The following is a 25,717-nucleotide window of genomic DNA, read 5'->3' on the forward strand; positions in this document are numbered from 1 at the left end:
AATAAAAATTGAATAAAAGAAAATTTATATTCTAAAAAAGACAGTTTGGGTATAACTCCCATTAAAAACATTAACATGATTACATATTTTGAAAATTTAATTATTGGATTGCATATTTTTATATTCTTAATATATATATCAAATTTTATGTCAATCAAATATTATTATGGTAAAATACTATTTTGGTCCTTAAACTTTACCAAAAGTTTGTTTTTCATCCTTAAACTTTAAATTTTTTTTTTTTTTTTTCATCTTTAAACTTTGTAAATAGTTTTTTCAATATTTTAGGGACAAAAATAGGGATGAAAAAAGAACTTTTTTCAATAGTATAGAGATTAATTTTTTTTTTTTTAAAGTTTAAGGAAAAAAATTAAACATGTTCAGTAGTTTAGGAATGAAAGACAAACTTTTCAATAGTTTAGAAATAAAAAATAAACTTCTTAAAATTTAGGGATAAAAACAAATTTTTTGTAAAGTTTAGAATCAAAATAGTATTTTATCCTATTATTTGTGTGAGGCCTGAAATTTGAAATCCCAGCCCACTTCACATTAAGGGCCCAAAGCCCAAGCCGAGGAGCCTACTGCCGAGGACGTATGACGAAAGCCCCTTAATGGCCCAAGAATGTGGCCGAGGACGATCTCACGCTCAACACCTCACAAAACGTCTGAAGAAAAGGACAAACTCAGTACAAGAGCAGTACAAACGAGAAAGCTGCCAACACCATAATGTGGAGCCTAGCGCCTGACAAGCCCATACTCCATACCATGCTATGCAGCTTTTCCCGACCACTCTGACGTATGGATTGACAGGACGAGTAATTACCCCAAATAAGGAGAAACTGACACGTAGATGAAGAAGGGGAAGTGAATACTAGTATAAAAGGGAAAAGAGAGCTAAAAAGAAAAGGGGGAGGCCCCGAAAAAGGAGGAGAAAAAGGAGGAAGAATGGTGAGAATATAATGCTCCTCGGACTAATTCCGAGGAGTCAGACCTTTCGAACTACATCGATGTAAGGCTTAGCTATACAGTCAAAACCTGTCTTTGTATGAGCTCTCATGAAACCAGGACCAAACCGATGTCCAGTGCCCAAGGGCAGGCCTTTCCAAACCCACTCTTTACAAATCATATTGTTCGGGCCCTTTACATACGAGCCCAACGTCGTTCATGGGTCGTTATAAATCGTGTCCTTACAATTTACTATTCAATCCATAAGCTTTTTTTATTTTTATTTTTGCATAATTTTAGACTACAAAAACTTGAAACTTAAACATTTAACTGATGACATAACTATTAATATTTGATTTTTTTTTTTTAATTTTGCAAGTATGATGAATATAAGATGAAAATGTTATCTAATGGTGGATTTGTCAAGATTCATATCCAATAAAAAAATATCGAGTGAAATTGTAGACATTGTCTATAATAAAGTTTATAGTCAAATTTTATCTTTTTAGAAAAGGGTCAAGGAAATAAAACGCGTAGCAGATAAAAAAGGAGAAGCACATCTCTTAAATTTCTAAATATTCTAAGTGAAGTGCATCTCATAAAATTCTAAATATTCTAGAAGATAGAATAACAAAATGCATGATATGACTAATACAAGGCAAAGACAATTCAAGTTGGAATTTCCCTTTCTAGGAGTTACTATTTATTATTAGTGATTAGTGATATGCAAGTCCCTTGCTCACAAAATAGTCAAAAAAATAAAGAGCCAAAGAGTCGGTGGATTTTCATTTTGACAAAGAATCAGCGAGAAAAACTACGTCGTTTATCTTTTTACATATTAATTTTAGTTTTGTTGCTCCACAAAAGAAGGAAACTTAATTAGTAATAATAATTAGAAATAAAATAGAATAATAAAAGAAGGGGGAAACGATTTTAAAATAGGATAAAAAGAATTGAAGGGAGAGTCAAATAACAGTTTTTTTTTTTTTTTTTGGATGATCAAGACCTTTTCTCTCTTCTCTCCTCTCTTCTCTCTTCGTTGAAACGAGAGGAGAGAAGAAAAGAAAAGAAAAGGAGAGGAAAGGAAAGAAAGACAATGCTTGTTGTCTCAGACAAACTACACATGTTTTAGACAACAACAATAAACACACAAACACAGACACAGAGAGAAAGAAGAAGAACACAACCAAAGAAAAAAATCGAAAACACAAAGACAACAAAGAAAAACATCATCGATGTCCACGCAAATGCAAGATCCACCACCTTCAAACCCTAATTCCCACAACAATCATCATCAACTCAATTCGAACAATGCGTCTCACTCTCATCCGCCACAGCCTCCCAAGAAATCTCAGCCATTACCAGCAATCACGAACACCACGACGTCGTTTATGAAAGGTGGGGGACACCACAGGAGGGCTCACTCCGAGGTCAGCTTCCGGCTGTCCGATGATATGATGATGGATCTATCGCCGTCTGATGCTTTTAACGGCGGAGGTGGCAGCGGCGGCGGCGGCGGCGGGGGTGGTGGGTCATCCACTGCTAGTTTGGACGAGATCGGATCCGAGGATGACCTTTTCTCTACCTACATTGATGTTGATAAACTCGGTGGCGCGGATCAGAGTGGCGTTGAAGGAAACGGTAATGGAAATGGAGAGAAGAGTGGTGGTGATGGCGGCGGCGGTGGCGGTGGCGGCAGAGGTAGGCACAGGCATAGCAGTTCCGTTGATGGGTCCTCCACTACGACGTCGTCTACAGGTGTGTTTGGCGAGATTATGGATGCCAAGAAAGCCATGCCTCCTGATAAGCTTGCTGAGCTTTGGAGCATTGATCCCAAGCGTGCCAAAAGGTCTTGCTTTCTGTTTTTTGGTTTTTTTTTGGGTATGAAACGTGGTGCAATTTTAAGATCTCTGCATTTCTATGATTGCGTTTGTTAAGTCAGATCTCTCTCTTTCTAAGCTACAGTTAAATGTCGTTGCAACAGATATTTGCTTTTGATTTTATGCTCAAACACCAGGGTTTTTTTTTTTTTTTTGCTTGTTGCTTTCCAAACCTTAATATTTACGAACACACTTAATGTTTTTAAAATAAATTATGTTTCGTAGATCCATTGGTTTGTAATTTTAACTCTTGGGTTTGAAGGTTCTCACATTTTGGATATGATCATTTGAAATTTACTTCATAAATTTTTTTTCCTCTGCTGGTAATTTTATAATTTACATCTGATTTTTTGCTGCTTGGTCGATGTTTTCTTCTCTGTTTTAAAGTGTCTCTTTTATAAAATCTGTCTGCTATTTGATATGGTGATTAATTCATCAAATTGTGTTTGCGAACTGTCTTTCTTAAGATTAGCCATTTTTTCTAATTAAAAAAAAAAGTGACATTAACTGGTACATTACTACAGGGGATAGTGATTGACATGAATGATAGAGGTTTTACAGGTGGTAAGCATGGAGTTTACTCTTATTTTCTGAAGTGTTTAGATTTCTCCATTAGACTCCACTTTCTGTAACACATAGATGTCCTAGTTTTTGATAATTCTATAGTTGGGGGGAGAGAGGATTTTTGGCCTAGACACCTCAGTTGAAAACATCAGGAGGTGCCAGTTGAGTTACAAGGCTTTTGGCCACATAGATGTTCTAGTTTACTTATACCAAAAGAGGGGATGGGGTGGGGGGAGATTTTCTAGTTGGTTGGTCAAGGTTCTAGCACAGGCTTCTTTTTAGAGGTTGTCAAAAAAAATTTGCTTTTGGGAAGTTTAGTGCATTAGTGTTGTGTTTTGAATATGAATGTAGCTTCTTGTGTGTATATGCAAACTTGTGCAAATTAAGAATATGGAAACGCATTCAAATTGGCTTGTATCATCTGGATTCTAGTTGTCTTACTGTTGTATCTTTTCTATGTTGTGTGCATATGTGGGGAAGGAATGGGAAATTACAGTTTACCAACTTGTGGTTTTGATTGAGTTTGAATTACTAACCTTTAATTTAAAAGTTGCACTCACTTGTCACAAAAAAAGAAATAGATAAATAAAAGTTGCGCTTATCCACCTTAGGTATAATTATATTTATTTTTGGTTCATGAGTTAAATGTATTCAATTATAATGAGGTTGCTATAGTGTTTGCTAGGCTTTCTTTTTGAGGCACATGATGTACACACACAACAACAATAGTGTTGGCCATATGTTTTCTTTTCCGCCAATCTGTCCTATCAAAAATCATATTTTGTCTCCTTCCTAGTTGGCATGTCCTCTTTACTTCTACGAATGTTATTTTAGGTCTTACTCTTATTCTAGCCTTTTTTGTTCCTTTGTCGTGAATCAACTCTTTTTTTGTCACTGGTCCATTAATTGCTCTCCTTTACACATGAACAAACCATCTCAAGCGATTTTCTCTCGTCTTTTCATCAATGTGGCTCCTTCATATTTAAGCAAATTTCTGTATTCCAAATCCTATCTTTACTTGTTTCCACTCATTCATCTTAACATTCTCATTTCACTTACACTCATTTCATGAACATGTTGCTTCTTAATAAGATAACATTCAATACCATTGAGCACAAATGGTCTTATAACATTCTTGTAAAATTTTCTGTTAAACCTAAAAGGTATTCTATGATTACACAATACTTCTGATGTGTTTTTCCACTTTTTCCACTCTATTATTTTCTTATGATTTATCTCTTCTTCTTTCTCTTCATCCTTATGAGCTATTAATCTAGGATATAAAAAGCACTTGCTATTTGGTATCTCTTGACCATCAAGTCTTATAACGTCTTCATCTTTGTTTCTACTCTCTATTTAGAATTCACGTGATGTGCACATGAGAACTTTAATGATCTGAGTCTGAAAACATTATTAAAGGTTGTGATTTAAGGTGTATAAAGTGCATATTTTTAAACCTCAAGTTGAAAAATCAAACTTGACCTGAACTGTGGATAGTGTAATTGAAACACTCCCCTCCTAAACAAAGTACACATACACATACTAGGATACATATGTCTGTACTTGTTACATTCATTTTATTTTATCTATATTCGAGGCATTTTAGGAGCTTGTGCTGACGATTGAGTTGTTATATATAGGATATTGGCAAATCGCCAGTCTGCTGCCCGCTCGAAAGAGAGGAAGGCACGCTATATACAAGAACTTGAGCGTAAGGTTCAGACTCTTCAGACAGAAGCTACCACTCTTTCTGCCCAACTTACACTATTCCAGGTTAGTCTTGGCAGTTTCTAGTTCAAAGGACACTTCCTCCCACAAGAATCGGTAGAGAGTGAGGTTGTATGTTCAAAACACATTGGGTGGATGTATAAACCAATTTTTAGTGGTCATGTGTGGTATAACAGAACCTGATTGGTTTCATTGCCTGACATGCATATTTTTGCATGTTAAAAAGGGGTTGTAGCTAGTGTAAAAGAACTTCCACTTTTACTTGGAAAAAAAAAAAAGTATGCACGCTTACCCAAGAGAAAGGTCTGTTTCTGCTGCTGCATAATGATTAGTTATGTTTTTCATGTTTGCTTTGAATCTACCTAAATGTCCTCACTTGAAACATGTTTGAAAGTAAGATAGGCAGCATGCTTCCTTCAGGTGACAACACTAATAACTTATCGGATGAAACTTTTTGGTGTATTCTTATTGTATTTACTTCCTTCCTAAAAAAAGATTCTTTGATTACTTCAGAAATTGTCAGTTTTTAGCCAAAGGAAAAAAAATGTTGGTCTTTCCTTACATTATTTCATTTATTAATTTTCCACTGCTATTTCTATATAATGTTATACCTTTAGTTGTTTCTTTCAGAGTTCTTTTTCTAATTTACAGACACAAGCACATGCATACTTAGTGTTGCCTAGGCAAGGATTATTACTTATTCACTTCTTTTCTTCTTATATAGAGAGACACAACTGGTTTGAGTACTGAAAACACAGAGCTTAAGCTTCGATTACAAGCCATGGAGCAACAAGCTCAGTTGCGTGACGGTAAGTGTGGTACCTGCTTGTTTTTTGCATTTTGATCCTTGAGAAAATGTTTAATACTTTCTTTTAGATATCATCATTAAATGTGTTTATTCCAGTGCCTGTTTCTTCTCTTTTGTCTTTTTTGGTTCTAAGAATTTTGTATGAAATTTGTCGGTGACATCATAGCTCTGAATGAAGCACTGAAGAAGGAAGTTGAGAGGCTCAAGATGGCAACTGGAGAAATGATGAGCCCTTCTGAGTCATTTAGCATGGGAATGCACCAGATGCAATTTGCACCATCAACATTTTTCCCACATCCGCAACAACAGGGACCTGCTGGCCACCAGAACATGCAGTTGCCATTCAGTCATTCCCAATCTAGCATGTCAACTCACCAAATGCATCAATCAAATTCTCATGCACTCTCAGAAATGATGCAGAACGACCATCTTCGCCGATTGCAGGGGCTTGATATTAGTAGCCAAGGATCATCTCTTGTGAAGTCTGAAGGCCCTACACTTTCTGCAAGTGAAAGTAGCTCCACATTTTGACACAAATCGGCTGCTAAACTGCTGACCCGCTGACTTGTTTATGGCACTCTCTTCTGGTAGATTGTTTATAGACTTTTGACATCTAGTCATTTAGAGAAGGTACTCTATTTATTCTATTATTTATTTCATTTGTGTCAAGGATTTATATGATACTTAATTGTTTATTCTTCGGGTTGTTCCTCAAAAAGGGGTATCACCCTCAGGTTCGTTGCAATGTTCATCAGTCATTTATACACTCTGGGATTTGTTTTGCTGGGGTACTAGAACATATGGGAATGAAAGGTCATTGCCATTGGTGGATGGGATGTTACCATGATGGTATCTTTCTCCTTTGTATCTTGTTTAAATTGGTATATGTAAACTTTGTGATTAATCGTTTTTTTTTTCACCCTTCCATGCATTGTCTCCAACAATTGGCTCTTTCTCAATTTATACTCTGTTTTTCCCCTGCTTTCTCTAGTAATGCTTTCAATTAATATTTTTATGAAGTCATGGTGCGTGGTTCTTTTTCCAAATAGATATTTATAAATTCGATCTTCTTTTTTTTGATAAGTATAAATTCGATCTTCTACAGGCTGTTAGTCGATTTTTTGTGGGTGCCAAGACTATATTTGGACCTAGACTTTGATAACTTAGTAATAGTTGCATTTTTTTGTGGTGTCTCATGCCTACGGTTCAAACCTCACATCTCGATATACCCCACTATCTACCTATCAAAAAAAATTTATGTTTGGAGCACCTTGCACACTGTGCCAAGGATCTAAGTTTCTCTCTGTATCGACTCTTTAAATCCGACATTTATTCTCACATTCGTTTTAATCTTAGTGAGCATATCTTCCTTGCAATTAAGGGAACAATTAACAAACAAAATCCTCTATCACATTGAGTTTCTCACTTTATAGTTTATACCCTACTAACTGTAGTATGTCATGTATTTTATTTTTTACCTCTTAAATTTTGGTTATTAAACTTATTTTAGAAGAAATAATGCGTGTGGCAGGCTGTATTTAGTAAAACATAGAATGGAACACCTATGTTGAACAAGCCCGCTTTACTATCATTTATTCGTTATCTCTTATTTGTCGGAGGAGATAATATAATTCATAGAGACAATTGTCTTTTCTTTTTTTTATTATTTTTTATTTTTTTTATTTTTTATTTGGTTGAGGAAAAGGATTATTTGTAGTTCTAACATTTTCCTCATTTAAAGGCCATTAAAAAATTTATAGATCTAAAATTTAAAACAAAATATACAAGTTCAAAAAAATTAGCGCAATAACAAAAATTACCAATAGTAAAATTAAAAATAATTAAGCATAATTAATCAATTTTACTCAAAAAAAAAAAAAAAACAAACAAACAGCCCTTTAAAAATTTTTAAACAAAATAATTGTGTCTTTACCTAGCAAAAAAAGCATGCATCAAAAAAAAAAAAAAAAAAACCTCAGCAACTAAGAAGCAGCAAAACCAACGGTCAGAGCCGGCCCCTAAACTTCAAGTTCTAATTCCGTTCCTGCTTTTGGAAACTTAAACCCCAGCCCTTACCTCTCACGAAAAAATATTTTTCGCCCCCCACACCCCATAAACACTTATACTTGTAGAGTGACCATTACGCCAAGGGTGCATGGTGGTAAGGTTATATTTTATTAATTATTTTTTTAAAGAAAAATATTTATTATATAATATTTCATTAATAAATTATTATTTAATAATAAAAATGCATTCTTCAATTACATAACCCAACGCAATTATACAAAATCGTACATAATCAATTTTTAGTAAAGTTTTAGCATAATCAAATGCAATTATTTTTTTTTAAAAATGCACATGTCTGCTCTCTGCTCGATCTGCTTGTTTTAACATAAAATATTTTCTTGAAAAAATGACTCATTTTTTTGGAAAAAAAATATACATTTGTTTAAAACTGGAAAATTGACTTATTTTCCTGTGGTTGTAACCTTCAAAATGAGTTGAATAACATCTGTGGTGTGGAATTTATAGATTGGGCTTATTTTTCATGATCACAAAAAAAGTTTCTATTGACTAGAAAATAATAAAAAAAAAAGAAGTTTTTTGGAAAATATTTTCCTGCCACACAAATTGAGCAGTCATAAGTATTATTAATATTTAATATACACTCTACCCGAATGGATTTCCACAACGGAGCTACCAAACGCAGCCTTAAGCCAGCCAATTATTTTATTGGTTGAAAATGATTCTTTGTCTCTCTTTTGGATAACAAATCTTCGCTCTCTTGCGTGCACACTTCTAACAAAGATTTCCAGAGATTCAATCATGTTGACATGGGCATTGTTATTCCAAAAAACTTAATTCTCATGGAGCACAAAGTAACACAAAGAATGCAACGTAGAAATAAGTTACATATATTGATACTTTTTGTAAGTTCAATTGGTTGTATTAAACTCTGCAATCCGTATACAATATCAATATGTCAATATGACATGATTTCTTAATAAATAATAACACAATAGCATTGTGCTTCAAACACGTGGACACTAGCTTTCATGGAGCTTTATTTTCATCCTTATAGAAGTGCATCCAATAGAATTAGTCCACCCTGCAAATCATAAAATTCATAAAATCAATTTATGTTAAATCAAGTATACTCATACTAGATGAAAAAAGAGTGAAAGATGGGCATAAGAAATTTACTTTGAACAGTCGGTGGTGGGTGTGATTTTGTAGGTACAAGTAGTGCCACAAGTCTCAGGTAGTGTTCCAACTAAGTCGTAGTTGATTCCTGGGATCCTTGAAATACCATCCATGATGCAACTGCATGTGGCTCTGTGATCTTCTACGGTAGTGGAACCAGCATGGACAGCTTTAATTCCCTCACAACAAGCTTGTGGGACTGTCCCACCAAAAATGGCATAGCTGATACATGGAGTCAGTAAGGTTGTCACCTCAGCGCATGTTATGCTTGCATCAACATGAGCAGAAAATACCAACATGCAGGCTAGTAGTAGTACCGTTGTGAAGGACTTAGTAGAAACTGCTAGCTTTGCCATGGTAATAATGTTTAGCCTCTCTCTCTCACACACAAACAATGGTCCTAATTTCTTGCTGGGTTCAACTTTTGGGTCTGGATGCACATTCAACATGGCTCTCGGCCTTATATAGAGAGTGGCAACAATGGGGGTGGGACCTTGGAGGCTTCGTCTGCTATCGTTTTGTCCAATGGCTGAGACAAGATATTTCCTTTATCAGGAATGTTCTTGGTAAGAAGCCAATGTTAGGAAAAGTTAGTTGGAAAAGGAGCAGTTCCGTGAGTTGATTATCTATACTATAAGTGGATGATGCCAAGGCAATCAACGTCCTGAAGATTCAAAGAGTAGCAGGAATGAACTATCATTAAGCAGCCTTGATTTGCGGGGGACTTTGATTTATGAGAAATGGGCCCTTTGAATGAAAGTATATATGCCTGAAAAGGTAATTTGACTTGGGCCTTTGTTCCTATCCTGATTCTTATAATCTTATTTCATTTTAAAAAAAACAAAACTTAGTTCCAAACCAGTTTAAAACTATCTTTTAGATTGTGTTTATGGCCAATCAAATTTGTAGCCAAACTTTGTTTAAAATAAGTCACTCCTAGCCAATGCATTAGCACTGCTCTTAGCTTACAGCTGGTACTATGGTAGCATTGCTCTATTTCAATGTTGCTAACATTTATATTTGTCATTAATCATTATGGTTGTAGTCTTGTAGACTAACATTAATTGACCGAGTCCAACTAAAAAGGGTTCAAAATTTCAAATCCGACTAGTCGTATTTATGCTGCTCAAGCTGCATTTGGCAGTACATGCCATGCAAAGCCAATTATTTTCTGAAAAAATCTTGGACCTTCATGGACTATTGTATAGTTGTTTTGAACAGCCACATTATTTTGGAAGTATTGTACTTTGTTTATAATATTGTCATAGTTTGGGTGGTTGTTTTTTGTGTGTAGGTAGACAAGTGTTTTGTTAAATTCAAGATGATACTTTAGACATATGTTATGTATTGGTATATACATATATATTTGAATCTATGGTTAACGTGTTAGTTTGGGCATTAGTTATTGTGGAATATTGATGATCAATAGGTCTATTTGTTCTATCACAAGCTTATGTTAGTTATTGTGGTATTTTTCAGCAGGTTTATATAGTATTTTTAATATGAAAAAAACAATAATGATCGAGCAGGTTTTAGATGGTATTTGATTGCATGGCTTTGGTATTTAAGTGGGTTTTCATATTATGTTTGCATGGCTTTGGATTTTCAATATGCACTGTGATTTGCCTAGAAGAAGAAGAAGAAAAAAAAAAAAAACTATAGCCACATTTTATAAACGTGGCTATAACCAATTTTAAAAAAAAAAAAAAAAAAAAAAAATCTATAACCATGTTTTTGAAACATGGCTGTAGGTCTCCTATAGCCGTTACAACCACAGCTAAAATAAGGTCTATAGATTTTTGGACCTATAGTCACGATGCATAGGCCACGTTTGAAAATGTGGCTATATATAGACCAAATGGACCTACAGCCACGTTTTTAGGAGCTATAACCACGTTTTTTGTAGTGATACTTTTCTTCCTAAAGTCTAATTCTCAACTCTCTTGCAGCAAATATTATATACTTTCTTATTTGCTGTCTTTATCTTCTCTGTCTAAGTAAGAGAAACTATTTATACCATAAAAATAATATCGAATTAATCTAAATGTCAAAATTAAAATGTGGTCTTAAGATACTGTGGTGTTGAGAACAAAATTGAGATGTCTGTAGTCCAGGCATTGACTAACAATAATAATATCGAGACCAAGACAGTGATTTCTTCATCAACAAGAGAATAAATAATTATAATTATAATTATAATTTGGCATAAGCATGTGTAATATTGGAAATTATGATACATATAAGTCGGCAATTATGCTACGTGTGAGTTTGGTTCTATGCCACATAAGAAGATTAAAAATCTAACTCTTTATTGATGTTAATTGAGAGTTATAAATTTGTCACTAATATATTACACTTGACTCTAATAGGTTCACAATGACCGTGATTGAAAGCGACAGGTTTGATACCATTATTTTTTACGCTTCTGCTATCTCGTATAATGTTTGGTTTGTGGGGGAGGAGGTTTTGCATCGCCTTGGTCAAGCCCCTTGAAATTACATACAAAGATGAAGTTACATGCAAACAATGGATTAAAATAATTCTAATATTAACCATAATAGTAGCCGTGAAATTAATCATTACATTAAGGCTGCGTTTGGCTCTATATAAATTCATTTCCGAGTGTAAAATGGATTCAGGGGAAAATATTTTCCAATAAGGAAAATTCAATGTGTTTGGTTGTGCCATGGAAAACAAGACAGAAAATGATTTCCAGTGTTTGACTGCTGTAGGGGGTAGTTTTATTGTATTCATTTTCCCATGTTTGGTTTGTTCAAAATTTTTTGGAAAATATGAAATGAACAGCAAATAAAAACCTACATTCCTGTAACAATCTACACAAATATTGTACTCGTCCACTTTAACAAGAACAAAGCGCATCCGATAATTACTTTCATAATATTCATATCAATAAGCACATAATGTAGCATTCACCATTGGAGGTGAGCCTCTATGGTCTATAAAAATGATACCTACACGTGGTATCTGAACAATACACATGTGCCCTACATGCTTACACTGAACATAAATAACTTGGGTAATTGTATCATCCTAAGCACACAAAATACTACATCCTACAGTCAAGGTACGTAACTGTTATCCCTTGGAGCATAACAGTCCACAAAATATACGTACTATCATCGTATGTCCAAGGTTAGAAATACATATATAGCCTGCTTATACTAGCTGATGTTTACAGATAATACAATATTGTCACATATATGGTATAATTAGAGGTGAATACTAATATTACAGCATATTACCAACAACAAAAACTACCATCACAATCAACACCAAACAGAGTTGTTAGAACTGAGTAAACAAATAACTATCCATCCAAAGCTTCCTTAACTTAGCATTCTTGGCTAGAAATCCCCTAGCTGCCTTCTTATTTTCACATAGATGGTCAAAGGCAGTTGCGAGCATATCTTCACTATACCCATCCGACGCCATGGCTATCACCTCAGAGTAAAGACTGGTGTAATTGACAGGCCCTCGATTGATTTCTTTCAAGGCCATAACAATTTCCTTAAGTTGATCAGACATTAGTGAGAACACTATCATCACTAGGAGGTGCATGGCCTCTCTTACGGGACTTTGAAGTCGTGGACTCGGTAATGGATGATTCTACCACATTCTTCCCCTTGTCCCCCTTATCCACCACACCCTCCTTGCCATTGTCGGCCACATTCCCATTGTCATTACCATTCTCTTACTGGGTGTCAAGATCAACGTATGACTTAGCAAAGTTGCCTGTGGCCATATCCTTACCCACTATAAGGGCCAACTTATCGTACATCTCTATCCTCTTGTTCAAAAACTCAACATGCTTATAATGCGCCTGTAAGGGAGAAAAGAAAATTTAATATTCACTTCAATAATCAAAATTGACTCATATAGATGCCATATTCACTTATATAATCAATATTTACTAACATAACTCAATATACATTGCAGAGCATCGAAACAAGACTATATTAACAAAATATTGTTGGAAGCCATACCATAACTTCCTCCTGATAAGTCTTGGCGTCGCATGTGATCATCTTGAGGTTGTCGTCCCATCCAAATCCACTATTTTTTTAAAGAGTTTGGATGGTGCTCCACATAGTCCTCAACGTACGCAGCCAGTTCTCCCCAAATGAAAAGTAGCACTCTACCCCAAACTGAGCAGATATAGTGAGAGTAACATTTAATAATTACTGTGCATATGAATAACAAATCAAACACACATACAACCATGCTTATTTGAGGAAAAAACGCATTAACTTCAATGAACCTACAAATGTGCTCAAAAAACGAAACAACTATTAGAAATAACAATGTAATACTGAAAATAATTATCCTTACATCACCACAAGTCTATAGTAAATACATTGTCCTTACACAACAGATAGTTATAATTCTCAGTGTCATCAATCATAGAAAAATACATTATATATTACAACTATAGAAGTTTGAATCACACATATTTAAAGTACTACTTTCCAATCCTGGTATAATCAGACCACATGGCTTGGCATATCTCATCTCTCTTAATATTCCACACTTTACTTTCTTTAGTGGAGTCTCGACATGAACGTGTTTCTAGTTCTCCACCGCTAGACTCTACTAGGTTTATTGTAGCTTCCATAATATAGTCAGTAGGATCAACTCCTATAATGTGATTATGAATCACACATCATGCTAACACTACTTCCACTTGGGTTTCAAAAGACCAAAATGGTACTCCATCCAATACTCGAAAACGTTTCTTCAACACTCCAAACCCTTGCTCAATGGTAGTTCCAAGGATGAATGACGGAGGTTGAACAATTCATGTTCATTCTCAGGAGGACGATCACTAAACTCTTTCAAGTGATATCGAACACTCCGATAAGGTGACAAAATTCCATTTATTACCATACCCCGCATCACCAAGATAATATTTACCTACATATATTGAAAAATAGAATGAAATCACTACTATTCTTTAGTAAAACGAACAAAATTTATTAAAACTAATAAACCCAAAAGGTAAAGTAATCCTATAATACCTTCGGGAATTGAAAATCTCCTTGGCCTAGCGAATGCATCATTTAACACACGCGAATCATGTGCACTGCCTTCCCATCCAACGAATACATAAGTGAACTTCAAGTCAAAACTAATGACAGCCAACACATTTTGAGTGGTTCTAGTTTTTGAGACCACGAAACCTTCCTTGTATTTTAGGTGGCACAAATGCACGAACATGTGTACCATCTATTGCTCCAACACAATCCTAATTTTTGACAGATATAATGATTTAAAAAATACACAAAATCTTCAACATTTACAAAAATACACAAAGTCGCAATATTTACCTTAAAATATAGACATAACCTTCTGCTATCCCTTATCTCTAGGGGTGTATCTTCGCTAGGCAGTCTTATTAGAACTCTATATAATTTCAGGATCGCCTTAAGGACGACCCTGAAATATCTATGAACAGTCTTAGTCGATCTATGGAACCAACTACCAATTACGCAAAACCTCATATTATATAACCAATTATGTGAAAGAAAATTAGCACTTGCTCCCTAACGGACATGTGAACAGTTGACCGTATGTGGTCCCCTTTAGTGAGGATGTCACATAACTAGTGGAAAGCTATAGGCTTCATCCCAATTTGACTTACACAATGTCTCTCACTTCATGTTGAATACTATTTATGTAATGCTCTCTTTTAGCTGTATGATTAACATTAGGTCCCCTAAGCAATCGTCTACGTCGCAATTTCCTTAACAATGCAACCTCCACAAGGAACACAGAAATAATTTACATTCAGATTACAATGGCCATTACAGAGGACGGTAGGGGTCTGGTTCCTTGTTGACAAATGTTTAAGAGAGTAGGGGGCCTAGTTGACAAATGTCAAAGTGAGTAGGGGGCCCGGTTCCTTGATTATCTTCATCTCTGGCAGATGAAGATAAGGTGACATGCTTGAAGACGTTTCTGGGAACTTCCTTGGAACCATTCTTCATCAATGTCAGCATCGACATCTAGATCATGGTTATGGTAGTAAAGGTCATCATATCCATAAGAGGATTGAGCATTTCCCAATGATCTTCATGTGGCCACTACTGTCTATAGATTTCTAGATCAGTTGGTACTATTTTAGATAAGATTCCTTTATTAAGGGATTTTGTCATTGTGAGAGCATGGTAACAAGATACCCAAGAGGTGTCCATGTGTGTGTGGAGAGTGCTATCTGGATTATTGACCCAATGTATATCTGCAATGTGAAAGATTCCTTCTGTACGGACATCACTTTTGGAATTGAGTTTAGCAATTAAACACGCTATCAACCAACACATCATAATCTCTAACACAATCAGTATATACAACCATGCTTAATTTTTGTTAAACCATCCAATTTCACATAAATATCATAACAAGCCCAATTCAAGACCAATGGAAAAACACAACCAATGCAGCAGTGTGTCCACAGTATTCACAAGCTGCCATATACATTTACCAAAACATCCAAATCACATTGATAATTGAGCCAAAATTGGGAATTAACACTGTTTGCCAAATAATATAATTAGTAGGCACTGTTTTCAAACTATATTTCATACTAACATCTCGAGTCTAAAAGGCTTGATTTAGGGCTTATAAATCGAGTCTTTGAGGGTCGGTTTTCATGTTCTAATCAGGTCTGAGTTGGCCCTTTTCCACGTGATGTCTACCTGGAATCGAGTCTTAGAGACTCGATTTCTATCTCACCCTTAAATGCTCGATTTATGTTCATACCTACATCCCACGTGGATTCCAGCTGGATATCGAGCCTTAGAGACTTGGTTTTTAAAAAGAGTAATCGAGTCTTAGAGACTCGATTTTAATCTTTGGTCCACAAGCTTCCATGTGGTTAGGGCAACTACTGACCTTAGTCCTCATAATGTGGGTCTGGGGTCTCTCTGTTTTTTCCTCCAAAAAACCCAGCAGCTCTCTCTTCCTCTCTCACTCTCTCTCTCTCACTCTCATACAAAACTCACCCCCATTACAAAACTTCAAATCAAACTCACCCTCCATATTTTCACATCCTCATGTCAGGTAAGGTTTCTCACTCTCTCTAGTTGTTAGTTACATATATATGTATTGTTAGGTTTTTTTATGGGTACGTATATCATGACTTTTTTTTTTGTTTGGTTTGATATTGTTCTTTATATTTTTGATAGAATGATTTGAAGGTTTGTAATGTGGTGAGTTATGTGTTTAGTTTTTTTTTTTTTTGGTTTGAGTATGATTAATGGTTTTTTTTTAGAAACAAATGATAATGATTGAGTGTGTTTGTATGTGATAGGGTGAGTATATGCATATGATGTAACAAGTTAGTGTATATATTTGCTAGGCTTTTATAAAAAGTAAAAAATATTGTAGATATATATTTGTATTGTTAGGGATTTTATCATGACTATTTTTGTTGTTTGGTTTAATTTTTTTTTGTTAGAATGAGTTGAAATTTTGTAATGGGGGTGAGTTTTGTCTTTAGTTTTTTTATTTGTTTGAGTACAAAATGATAATGATTGAGTGTGTTTGTATGTGATGTGGGGTGAGTATATGCAAATGTGGGGTGTGTTTGTAGATGCATATGATGTAAGAAGTTGTAATTTTTGTACTTTGAGTAGATAAAATGGTTTTGTAATTGATATTAAATGAAAGAGATAAAATATGTTACTAACATATTACACTTGACTCTAATAGGTTCACAATCTCTGAAAAATATTGATATAAATGTATTCTACGGTGGACCGCTTCTCAATCTTGATGAGATTGACGGATTCCCATTTAAAGGGCCGGGTATCGAATGCTATTACATGATGATACGTCGTAAGTTGAAGACGTTATATGATTTGAAGATGAAAATAATGGAAGAATTGAATTTGAACCCTACTTGTTATGACATAAAGATTATTTATCGTTACCCACAAGAAGTCCTTTATGAACGGATAAATTAGGGTATATGGCGATCAAAGAAGACAAACATGTAAAGATCATGTTTAATAGGATCCATAAAATGCCTAAAGTAAATGCTGCTGAGTTGTACGTAAGTTCGGAGCCGCTTGCAGAAGTTGATGCCGAGGAGGTGCAAAAAACAACTACATCTTTACAATTTACAACCCTAGATGATGGATGCACTACAATGGGAGGCTATACAATGGAAGATTATACACTCCCATCTCAAGATCATGTTGCCAATACTGGTGAAACATTCCAACCTTAAGAGACACATTTAAGGGAGGAAGACGAAGACGAAGATCATGTTGCGAATGATGGTGAAAATCTTGATGATATGGATGAGTATGAAGAGAGGATTGAGTGAGGCGACTTTGACAGGAATGTGGATGACCATGAACTTGTTCCCAATTTTGCAGAGGAAAATATGGAGTACCATGATGAAGGTGATGCGGACAATGATATTGGCGTCCAGCATGATACACATACGACCACTGCCTACACACCTCCTGCCGAGTCATTCTATGCAAACACTTAGGAAAATATGGTTGATCCTTCACGTCTTCAAATACCATTTGTTTTTACTTGGGAAGATGGGATGTATTTTAGTAAATGGTTGACTTTTGCAAATAAAGAGGCGGTGAAGCGTGCATTGATAATATACGCCACAAAGGAGAATAGAAATTTTACAATTCGGAGGTCGACCAAATCCAAATTGTGCACCGCATGCATTAACACCAACTGTAGGTGGTACGTTAGGGCATTCATGAAGGCTAAATTTAATGGTTTATGGATGGTTACGTCTTATGTGGGTCCACACAATTGTATACCCTTTGGCCTACGAAGAAACGATAAAATGATGGATTCTAATTTTGTTGCATCAGAAATTGTGGGAAAATTGCGACAGGATCACACTGCTCGTATTGATCAGCTCTAGGAGATCATACATACTAAGTATAATCATGAGCTTTCTTACTATAAGGTATGGGACGCAAAACAAAAGACAATTGCTAAGATATTTGAGGATTGGTAGGAGTCTTACCAAAGGTTACGAAAGTTGTTGTTGGCATACTTAGATCAGGATTCAGGTACTCAGTACAACTATTACACCATACCTAGGAGCGTACCTGGTACTACATTACTGCGCTATGTATTTTGGGCATTCGCTTCATGCATTGCTGCATTCAGATATTGCAAGCCAATAATCAGTATTGATGGGACTCATTTGTATGGTAAATAGCGAGAGGTGTTGATGATTACAATGGCAATCGATACTAACCAAAAGATTTTGTCTCTCACCTTTGCTGTTTTGGACAAGGAGTCAGGGCCTAGTTGGGGGTGGTTTTAGAGTGTCTCAGAATTTCGATAGGGCATGTGATACCTCAAGAGGGCATTTGCATTATTTCTGACCAACATAAAGGTATCAAATGCACCATTGCAGAGTGGCCTAGAGGTGATGATAGAAGCTTACGAGTATTTCACCGATATTGCCTTCGACATGTTGCTAGCAACTTCAACACACACTTTAATGAACCGACTCTAAAGGCATTGGCCTTGAAAGCTAGATATGCGACTCATGAAGCTAAATTTGAGTCCATAATGCAAACCAATAAGGATGTTGAGATTAATGCACTGAGGAGGGTAAACTATCTTGATCGCTATATGCCATACACATATCTAATGAGTGAGGATCTGGACAAATGGACCCAATCACATGATGATGGAAGATGTTACAGGGCAATGACAACCAATATCTCTGAGTGCTTTAATGGGGTACTTAAAGGTGCCCGTGGTTTGCCCATTGCTACAATGGTTGAGTTCACTTAGTGCAAATTTGTTGCATATTTCCATGATCGATATAAAGAAATTACTTTTGATCTCTCTTGAGGTAAGGTGTGAAGTGATTATGCAACGGGGATCTATACAAAAAATTTGCAAAGAACTTTAGGACACACTCTGAGGGCATTTAATCATGAAACTAGTGTATATCAAGTGGTTACCCCATACAATGACCATAGAGGTGGAGGGGGAAACCACAGTCATGAAGTGCATGTAGTTGCTAGAACATGTGGTTGTGGAAAGAGGCAAAACATTAAGATCCCTTGTTCACATGCAATTAAAGTTCTTCAGCATCTGCACCTCGATGTGACCAGCTATATTGACCCATGTTACAGTTTGGACAACACCATTCATACACATGCACATCAATTTGTCGTGCCAAAGTCAGAGTCATTGTGGAGGGACGTTCGCGGACCACGATGGGTGCCTGACCCAGATCTGTTGTGGGCCAAAGGTCGTCCTGTGAAGTCAAGAATAAGGAATGAAATGGATGGGGTACGGCGAGAACGGGGAAGCCGGAGAGAAGATTCGGACTTGAGGGAGATTCAACCAAGGCAGTGATGCAGAGTGTGTCATGAAGAGGGGCATAACCACAGAAAATGTCCCAATTCCCATGGGGCTTCGACAAGCGGTAGTACTACAAACTAGGCAAGTGTTGTCGCTGTTTTTATATAATATGCTCAGAATTTCATTTGCTTTTTGTTCTTCACATTTGGGAACTAACGACCATATTTTAATGTTTATCAGGCGAGTGGAGACTCGATTTTGGAATGGCATTGTACGTGGGAGTTGTGGTTATCTTCGGTATGGACAAGTGCTAGGTGAATATGTAGACTATATTGTATTGACTCAGTTGTTATTTTGTTTATTGTTGAGTTGTTGTAATTGAACTATTCTCTATCCATTGTACTCGTTACATTAGTTGCATTGTGCATCTTTTTATTGCAATTGATTAGCTAGATATCACCAGGGTGGCTGATCTGAATTTTCTTATCCTTCATAGTCTGTTTTTTTTTATGTTTTTTGTGTGCCTCATGTAGTGGTTAAATCTATCTGGTTCGTAGCTAAGAGTGCAACTATAATATTTGTGAACAGTAACTGGTTTAATCTAGTTTTTTTCATCTGATGCACTCTCCCTTTGACTGGTATCAAATATATATATATATATATATATATATATATATATATATATATTATGCTCGTATCTAGTTTTTTACTACTGGTTTACTGTTGCAGGTGGGAGAAGAAAAAATAAAATTCCCAGTGCTATGTGTTGTGAATCTGGATTACTACTGCAGTTGGGGGGAAGAAAAAAAAATTCCTAGTGGAAATTGAGTCTCTTAAACTCGATTTCTATTTGGGTGGCATGATGGTAAATAACTGTCAATATAAGTCGAGTTTCAAAGGCTCGATTTATACTGGATTATTTACGAGTAAGCCACTGTAATGTAAATCGAGTGTTTGAGACTCAATTTCCACTGGGAATTTTTCTAGTGGTAGTTGGCTGTAAATAATTTTAAACTCTTGGCCTAGCGTACTCGTTGCTAGTGAACTTGAGTACTAATGGAAATCGAGTGTCTAATACTCAAGTTCCATTGGATTTTTTTTTTTTTTCCCAATTTCAGAACTCTATTTGAAACTAACAAAACTATGAAATTTAACATGTACCTATCTATCTTAAACTTCAATGTTTAATTTGAAACTTCTAGAATTAAATAGAAGTGAAAGATTTTAAAATTGTAAGATTTATTTTGAAACCAAACAACCTTAAATCATAGGATTTAAAATACAATTTATTAAAAATAAAACCAACCAAACTACCTAGACAATTGGGACATGCATTTATTACTTGATAGATCACACAAGCTTAGAAACTAGAATAACAATTACAAATAACGGCACATATTGTACATAAAGAAACACTGAGGCCCCAACACATGAGATCAGAACATAAGGAGGGATGTGTAATAGACATATCATTAATAAAAGTATACACAAGTTGAAAGCATTTATCTAATGGCATTGCTTTCAAACCTTGGAAAAATGTTACACTCCAGCAAGCTCACCTCACTAAACTTTTATGTCTTTTGTTGCAAAATAATTAAGTTTACAAAATTTTATAAAAAAAAAAGGAGTCAGCTACTATAAATTTACCAAATTTTATAAATAGATGGCTAGTTCATCTTGGACTACTAGAAGTATCAATTTGTCCTATATTTGTTATAAATAGCACGCATGTAACACCCCAACCTAATTTCATAATTAACTTTATGGGTTTATATGCATGTCGTTATTTTAATTACTTTTAAGTGCATGAACCTTTGATATTGTGATATTATAGAACATTTATGCCCTTTTAATGTGATGGGTATAACTTTATAAAGGTAAGGATATATATATGTGTGTGTGTAAAATAATATTATTCTTTGTAGAAAAGTGTGAATGCAAAGAAAAAAAAAAGTGTGAATGCAAAGAAAAAAAAAAAGTTGAAAAGTGGGTGGGATATTTTCTTCCCTAGCATCCCACATACCCCACCCCTAAAGTCAAATTCCCTTATCTTCTTTGCTGCACCAGAAAACACTCGCTCATCTTCCTTTACTTTTTCTTTTCTTCTTCCTTTGCTCTACCTGGCAGCACCTCTCTTTCACCCTCTCACCAAAATCATAGACAACTCTCTTTAAGAAGCAATTAAGAGCCTAACACTAAGATTTCATCTTCAAAGTGTGTGGGTAAGTAAATTAAACCTCATTTGATTTTGGGTATGTTAATAGTATAATTGTTTTGTGTGATTCTACTTCTTTATCCTCTATTCTGATTTTAGAAGCTAAACTTGTGATTCTGTTTTAGTTACTTGAAATATTGATGATATTGTGGTCTATTGAATGCTTATTAGGGTATTTTAATTGGTATACTATAAGTATAAAAATATCCAAATGAAATTAAGACCTATTGTTATTTGTTGATGATTTTGTAAGAATATGTACTGAAGCTGTCTCTGTGACAGATTTTATGTTTACAACAAGAAAATATGTATTAAATCATATTCTGTGAATTAGGATGCTAGGAGTAGTTTTTATGAATTCTAAGATACACATGGTTGTTATAGAAGTGGTCTCACAGCATTTGGATGAACATAAAAATAATGGTTTAATTTGTAAGTTGCAAGAAATTCTGTCAGGACAGATTTGAGTATACTGTCTTTTGTGATTTTTAATAAATCATGGGTTAGTTATTTGACTCCAAAATTTTTATGGTTTATACTGGACATACAGGGGAGTAGTTCTGTAAAATTTCATGACAATTGGAGGTGTTTGGACAGCCCATTTGTATTTTAAAAATGGAGCATATGCTGCTGGAATGAGCAGTGAACAACATATGCTACACCCGACTTTGTGGATTTAATTCTCAAGTTAGGGTGTATGTTTTGAGCTATAATTTAATACACTTATCCTTTGGTATGTTTGAAGCATATATAAATTTTATGGATTGGTTTCTCTATGGTTTGGCTGCAAAATGTGTTTGATGATTGTATCATATGTTTTGGGGAACTTTATGTGATGGGAATTAAGATTTTCTTGAGTTTGAGAGTTAGGTTGTGATTGAGGTATAAGTTTATATATTAGGAAGAGTTTGTCAGTAATAAATTTTTTTTTTTCGTTTAGGTGGCGAGAACGAGAACACGAACACTTGAGCTCCTCATGTACAATCTCTCGCGCCTTCTGTTATCAAGTAAGGGACTTGTGACGTGTGCTTTTAATAAGTATAAAAATTATCTCAAAAACTATTATGCATTAAAACTTGTTGATTAGAGATATTACATATAAGCATGATTTAAGTAAAATATATGTTCGTGAGTTGTTCAATCTTATATATATGATAATTTTAGCATATTAATGCTAGTACCTATATCACGAACATAATATTTCAGAATGAAGTGGATATGCTACTATTATGAAATAATTATGTAAAAGCATAGCTATTAGAAAAATATAATGTCCGGGTTATTCCATTGTTATAATCTGAACTCAGCTAGTAGGGGTTATAGTACTGGCATTTCCATGGAAATTCTGATTGGCCATTAAAAGCGGGACTGACTCTGTTGTACCCGCCCTTGTTGGTAACAGCCAACTTGTGGAGGATGTCAACCTACTCCCATGGTTGAAAGTATGTATTATGATATGATTCCGGAATTACCTGGCATTGTGGGGAATGTTGGATGCTTGGCACTCTGTGCGGGAAGCCTCCCAAAGTAGTGACAGACTTACAATTGGATTAACTAATATGTATTATAAATGAGGTATAAAGCTATTTGGAAATTATAAGAAAAGTAAGATGATAAGAAAGGTATATTGAATGTGTTATAAATCTGATGAGAAGTTATGATAAAGTATTTGATAGTCTGTTCAAATATAAGATTACTGAATTATATTCAAGTTCCTTATTATGTCATTTTATTTATTATATGAAAGAAAAATGAAGTATTCTCATCTGAAAGTTCTTAAGTTATTTTTAAGAACAATATGAACAGTATGAAGGCTATATTATCAAATTTGGCATATCCATAAACTATTTGATTTACATGCATTTTTATTAAAGGCCCATGGAGCTTTAAAACCTTATTGGGCTTCACAGCTCACCATATTATATTTCAGTGAACAGGTTCTTCCTGGAAGCAACGAGAGTATTAGAGGTGGCAAGGATTCTGTGTTTTCTCGTTGTTAGAATGTAGAGTTTTGTTGTATAGCAGTTAGCTCTTTTGTTGTATAGAAGGAATCAAGATGTACTTGATCCTTTGAGCACAGATGTAATTTGGTACCTTAGTTGTTCTGAACCCCAGTTGTATGTCTTTGGGGTTAGGTTTGTAATAAGAGTTTTGCTAAACTTTTAGCTATGTAATATTTACATGAATACCTTAAGTTTCAGCCAGGTGGTATTTTTCCAAGTTCGAAGGAAATGAAATTTCAGGGTTGCCATCATTTTTGTATATAATGGCTTTTATGCAAGAAATTAAGCAGGAATTCAAGAAACAATTCTTGATAAGTACCTTTAGTTAGGGTTGGTTCGTGTTAATATTGAGGTAAACTTGATATTAACATGTCGGTCATGCTCTAAACTCTAAAGTACAGGTTTGGGCCGTGACAACGCATGTCCATTTCTAGTGTTTTTCCTTGCCGACCCCACTCAATAGTTGGAATGGGTGATAGCTCAAGAAATGACTGTGAGGTGGGTGGATGGATGTCAGACCTAGGACATGGATGTGGGGTGGATGGAGGGATGGTGGGCTAAGAGATGGATGTGGGGTGGGTGAAGGGATGGTGGGGCTAAGGGATGGATGTGGGGTGGATGGAGAGGGATTAGGGGTAGGGACAACCCGAGGGGTAGCAATAGGCAAACAAGAGCCACGTCCGGCAGGAGCTATGCTCGTGCTTGGCCTCTCAATAGTCGATGCCGCAAGAGTAGCTGCCTCCTCATTCGGGGGCTCAGGGATAGGAGGTTGTACATGACCAATATCCTGAACTGCCTTCAGGACATCAGTAATGTCCTTATAGTCCTACGTGCCCACTGGGTGACGCCTCAACAAACGGATGTATCCTTTAATCTACACATGGAAAAACAATCATATTAGTAATGCAATATCAAATCAACAAATGAAAAATGTGAAATTACAATTGTGTTTGGAAGTCAACTTGTTTCATATAGTTGGAGTATAGTGCTGAATTTGAAGTAATCTTTTATTCTGTCCAACTTCTAAGTGCTATAAATCAAAATAAAATGATTCTCTATCTTACAATATCCAATAGCCACAAACTATGTATTTGTATAAATGATCAAGCTTACACATAAAGTGGGCATTCTAAAATATTTATCCAGAACAAATCAGTTGATGAAATGCTTCCCTTCAATGTACTCTTAGAATCTCTACCTACCAATTTTGAACAAACTATACTCAAGGTATCTTAAGTTTCTTAAAAAACTCATTCTAGGATTAAATTGATGTAAGCATCCTCTAATTTATGATCTAAAGTAAAAACAACAAATTTCCAAATCCATCACAGCATTTATAATTTAACATCCAACAGCAATCCACAACAACTACAATATATGACTTGCTGAAATAAAGTTTTTACCATTAGAATCAATTTCGCGCCGTAGGGATCGATGAACCTCCGAGTTATCTTATGGAACCAGTCGAAGTACTCATGCTGTGGAGGCATATCACCAAGCACTGCTTCACAACGCCGTTGAAGGCGATTACCCCACTCGATGTTATACCCAGCATGTCTCCGCGTCTAATTGACACTGACCTTCCCCCTCAAATCAATTTGGTGAAGCATTGTATCAGTGTTAGCAGCACGGCGAATTTCTTGGATCATCCCAAATTGACGAACGATATGATCTGGTGTATGTTTCTCTACTAGGTGGAAACATACAAACGGCACCGTAGCCGTCCACACTGCCCTCCCTGCAACGCACCACGTCGGAAGGTCATCTAAATCAGCTTCATACGGCTGCCACACCACCTACAACAGCCAAAAAACAAGTAGGTAACACATTAGACAACAATACTTCAAAGTTCACCAACCCTATATCTTGTTCCTAAACATGTAAAACAAGGCATTTTGATACCTGGCCTGACAACATTGAAGCCATTTGCTCGCGATACCTGTCCCTAAAGATGTGGGCGGACTTGTTTTTCTTGTTTGGGACCCACAACCACCTACAATCAAGAACAAGGGATTAATATCTAGAACTTTCCTACTAAGATAAT

The 25,717-nt window shown here is 35.5% G+C and overlaps 2 protein-coding genes and 1 long non-coding RNA gene across 3 annotated transcripts; 2 read left to right on the forward strand and 1 right to left on the reverse strand.

Moving 5' to 3' along the window:
* Positions 1-1,917: 1,917 nt before the first annotated feature.
* Positions 1,918-6,844, forward strand: LOC126727030 (transcription factor RF2b-like). The gene is made up of 4 exons (XM_050432491.1): positions 1,918-2,794; positions 5,030-5,162; positions 5,842-5,926; positions 6,092-6,844. Exons 1-4 carry the CDS (start codon positions 2,181-2,183, stop codon positions 6,454-6,456), a joined length of 1,197 nt encoding a protein of 398 aa, XP_050288448.1. The 5' UTR covers positions 1,918-2,180; the 3' UTR covers positions 6,457-6,844.
* Positions 6,845-8,817: 1,973 nt separating this feature from the next.
* LOC126727039 (non-specific lipid-transfer protein 1-like) lies at positions 8,818-9,579 on the reverse strand. Its single transcript, XM_050432500.1, has 2 exons — positions 9,130-9,579; positions 8,818-9,034 (listed from the first exon to the last, which is right to left on the reverse strand). The coding sequence occupies exons 1-2, from the start codon at positions 9,576-9,578 to the stop codon at positions 9,025-9,027; spliced, it is 459 nt and encodes a 152-aa protein (XP_050288457.1). The 5' UTR covers position 9,579; the 3' UTR covers positions 8,818-9,024.
* An 11,890-nt stretch (positions 9,580-21,469) lies between these two features.
* Positions 21,470-23,924, forward strand: LOC126727047 (uncharacterized). The gene is made up of 3 exons (XR_007656128.1): positions 21,470-21,677; positions 22,611-22,677; positions 23,601-23,924. It is a non-coding gene; the product is annotated as an uncharacterized LOC126727047 (long non-coding RNA).
* The last annotated feature ends 1,793 nt before the right edge of the window (positions 23,925-25,717 follow it).

This window comes from Quercus robur, chromosome 1 (genome assembly GCF_932294415.1).
Source record: "Quercus robur chromosome 1, dhQueRobu3.1, whole genome shotgun sequence".
Taxonomy (NCBI): domain Eukaryota; kingdom Viridiplantae; phylum Streptophyta; class Magnoliopsida; order Fagales; family Fagaceae; genus Quercus; species Quercus robur.